Genomic DNA, 2,353 nt, shown 5'->3' with positions numbered 1-2,353 from the left:
TATTCCATCGTTTCATGGAAGTAATAGTTTTATTTGTTGGATTTTTCAACGTTTTGTGGTAATAATAATGAGTTAGTTGTTAAATATTTCGACGTTTTGTGGTAACAACAGATACACAGAACATTAAATATAGACTATTTTAAATCGTTCTCATATTTGTTTCGGGAAAATCTATAATTCTAACATTAAATTATGGAAAGTTATTTAACTTTTCCTTAAGTAAATTAAATATTTCTTTACCTAACAAAACAAAAAAAAATTATTTAGATGAAAACCAACAACTTGTTTTGAATATAACTTTTTAATTACCCCACGAAAGAACAACATTCTTTTTATGGTAAGTCTATGAAGTCGACAAAAAATAAGTGTATCTCTAGCATACTTAAGAATTTTTGAAACGAAAAATAAAACTTATTTAACTTAAATAGAATGAATCTAGCTTCTTTAGCCTAAAATTGGAAGTAATATGTTTTGCAGAATGCTGTAATCAAGTTAGAACTGTTTAGTGCGTAAACAGAAACAGTGGCATAGTTGCTGAGTGTTAGGTTAGGCGAATACAGTGAATGAATATTTTTGAAACAGTCATCGACTGGGTTAAGTGTGATTCTTAAAAGACGGTGAAAACAGTAAACATCTAGATACGATCCAGAGTAACATTAGTACATTAGAGGCAAAAAAGATCCTCCGTAATAGCGGTGAATATCTAATTACGAGCAAGAGTAGCATTATTACGTTAGAAGTAATAAGGTCCTCCATAACCGAGTTGGTTCTCTTACCACACTATACAAAGTAGAGTAATCGTTAATATAGGTCAATGAAGAACATTTAACTACATTTCATAGTTTGTTCTCACGTCCCTGAAGAAAGAAGGTTCAGTTTTCGAAAGTGCTTGAGTTTTCCAATTTACTTAATTGAGATTTATCTATTCTTTGCTTTATTCTATTTTCCAACGATAATGAATGAAACAGTTCAGTTCTTCTCAGTTTGTTGGAAACTTTCACGTGCATAACAATTAATTTCATCATTTAATCAAACAAGTTTAGGAAACAATTCTTTTATATATATAACGATGCTCCCTAGAAAGATTTAAAAGGATTCCCAAGAGTAATTTTCATTTTTGTTGAAACCACATATTCTTAAAAGACGGTGAAAACAGTCTGACTGAAATGAAAAACCTAGTTTAATTAATGAAACAAAAAACTGTTTCTAAGTTAGTGTTGTTGATTTCAACAGGTTGTGACGCTAGTAACCTATACGTTCTTCTTAACCCACCTGATGAGCAAACAGAGCTTGGAATCGGACAGTAACCATGTCGGCGAAGTTGACTTTTATGTTCCATTCTTCACGTTGTTCCAGCTCTTCTTTTACATGGGATGGCTAAAGGTAAGTTTCAAGTTAGATTTAGTTCTACTCTTCAGTAACAATTTCTGTGAAATGAACTTCTATGTACCAGTTCTTTTACATGGGATGGCTAAAGGTGAGTTTGGAGTTATAGGAAAGTTCAGCGAAAATAATTTTTTCATAAATTTTTAATATCGGAAAGTGTGAAATTATGAATACTAAACGCGGAAAAACTTTTATTTTTAACTAGTAATAGAAAAACCAATTCCCAATATGGAATGATTAAATTACTAGCTACAAAACCACGTTAGTAACTTTTTATTGAATTTAATTCAAAGAAAATAACTTGTCACTGAAAATGTGGTTGTTGGAGTAATTTTATTTTTAATAAGCTGTGCTATCATATGTTTAAAAAAAAAAGAGGCTTCCTACTAATAAAGATTCTCTCATCATTAGGTTGCAGAACAACTGATTAATCCTTATGGAGAGGATGATGACGATTTCGAATTGAATTGGTGCCTGGATAGAAATATACAGGTTTGAGGATTAGCATTTAGTTAATTTTTTGAAAAATGATATATTTTAATATTGTTATCCATATACTAACTTTTTTTACTTCCCACGAATCTAAGAAAAGTATTGAATGGAACTCAGAACAGCCTGGAATACTCTGGTGCAATGAAAGAGGGCGTTGGTGGATATCTTACAATTTACACAAGTTAAACGTCTCGGCCCAAAAGTGTAGAAAGTTTTACGAGACAGTATTTCTTACCACCAATCTGGCTGAGCTGATAAGAGCTAATTTTTGTTAAAATGCATTTTCCACCTGGTTACTCGATGCCATTCTGGAGGGTTTACAGGTGCACCTGGGGTGGATTAATAGAAATGAAAGGAGAAGAGATGAATATCTGTATAGATTTGTGGTAACTTTAATCTCGCTAGTTGTACTACAACCATACAGAAGGTTTGTGGTTGTTGGAGAGGAAGGGCATTTCTACTGTGTTTTCTAAAA

The 2,353-nt window shown here is 31.8% G+C and overlaps 1 protein-coding gene across 1 annotated transcript in view; it reads left to right on the top strand.

The window, feature by feature from the left end:
- Positions 1-1,884, top strand: part of LOC106462753 (bestrophin-3-like) — a 23,654-nt gene extending 21,770 nt beyond the window's left edge. The window contains exons 7-8 of the mRNA XM_022390083.1: positions 1,234-1,383; positions 1,798-1,884. Coding sequence (XP_022245791.1) covers positions 1,234-1,383; positions 1,798-1,884 — 237 coding nt within the window. The remainder of the gene's footprint in view (positions 1-1,233; positions 1,384-1,797) is intronic.
- Positions 1,885-2,353: the final 469 nt, after the last annotated feature.

The sequence above is a fragment of the Limulus polyphemus genome, unplaced genomic scaffold (genome assembly GCF_000517525.1).
Source record: "Limulus polyphemus unplaced genomic scaffold, Limulus_polyphemus-2.1.2 Scaffold1240, whole genome shotgun sequence".
In the NCBI taxonomy this organism is placed as follows: Eukaryota; Metazoa; Arthropoda; class Merostomata; order Xiphosura; family Limulidae; genus Limulus; species Limulus polyphemus.
The sequence above is the reverse complement of the archived record's forward strand: the minus strand, read 5'-3'. Positions and strand labels throughout refer to the sequence as shown.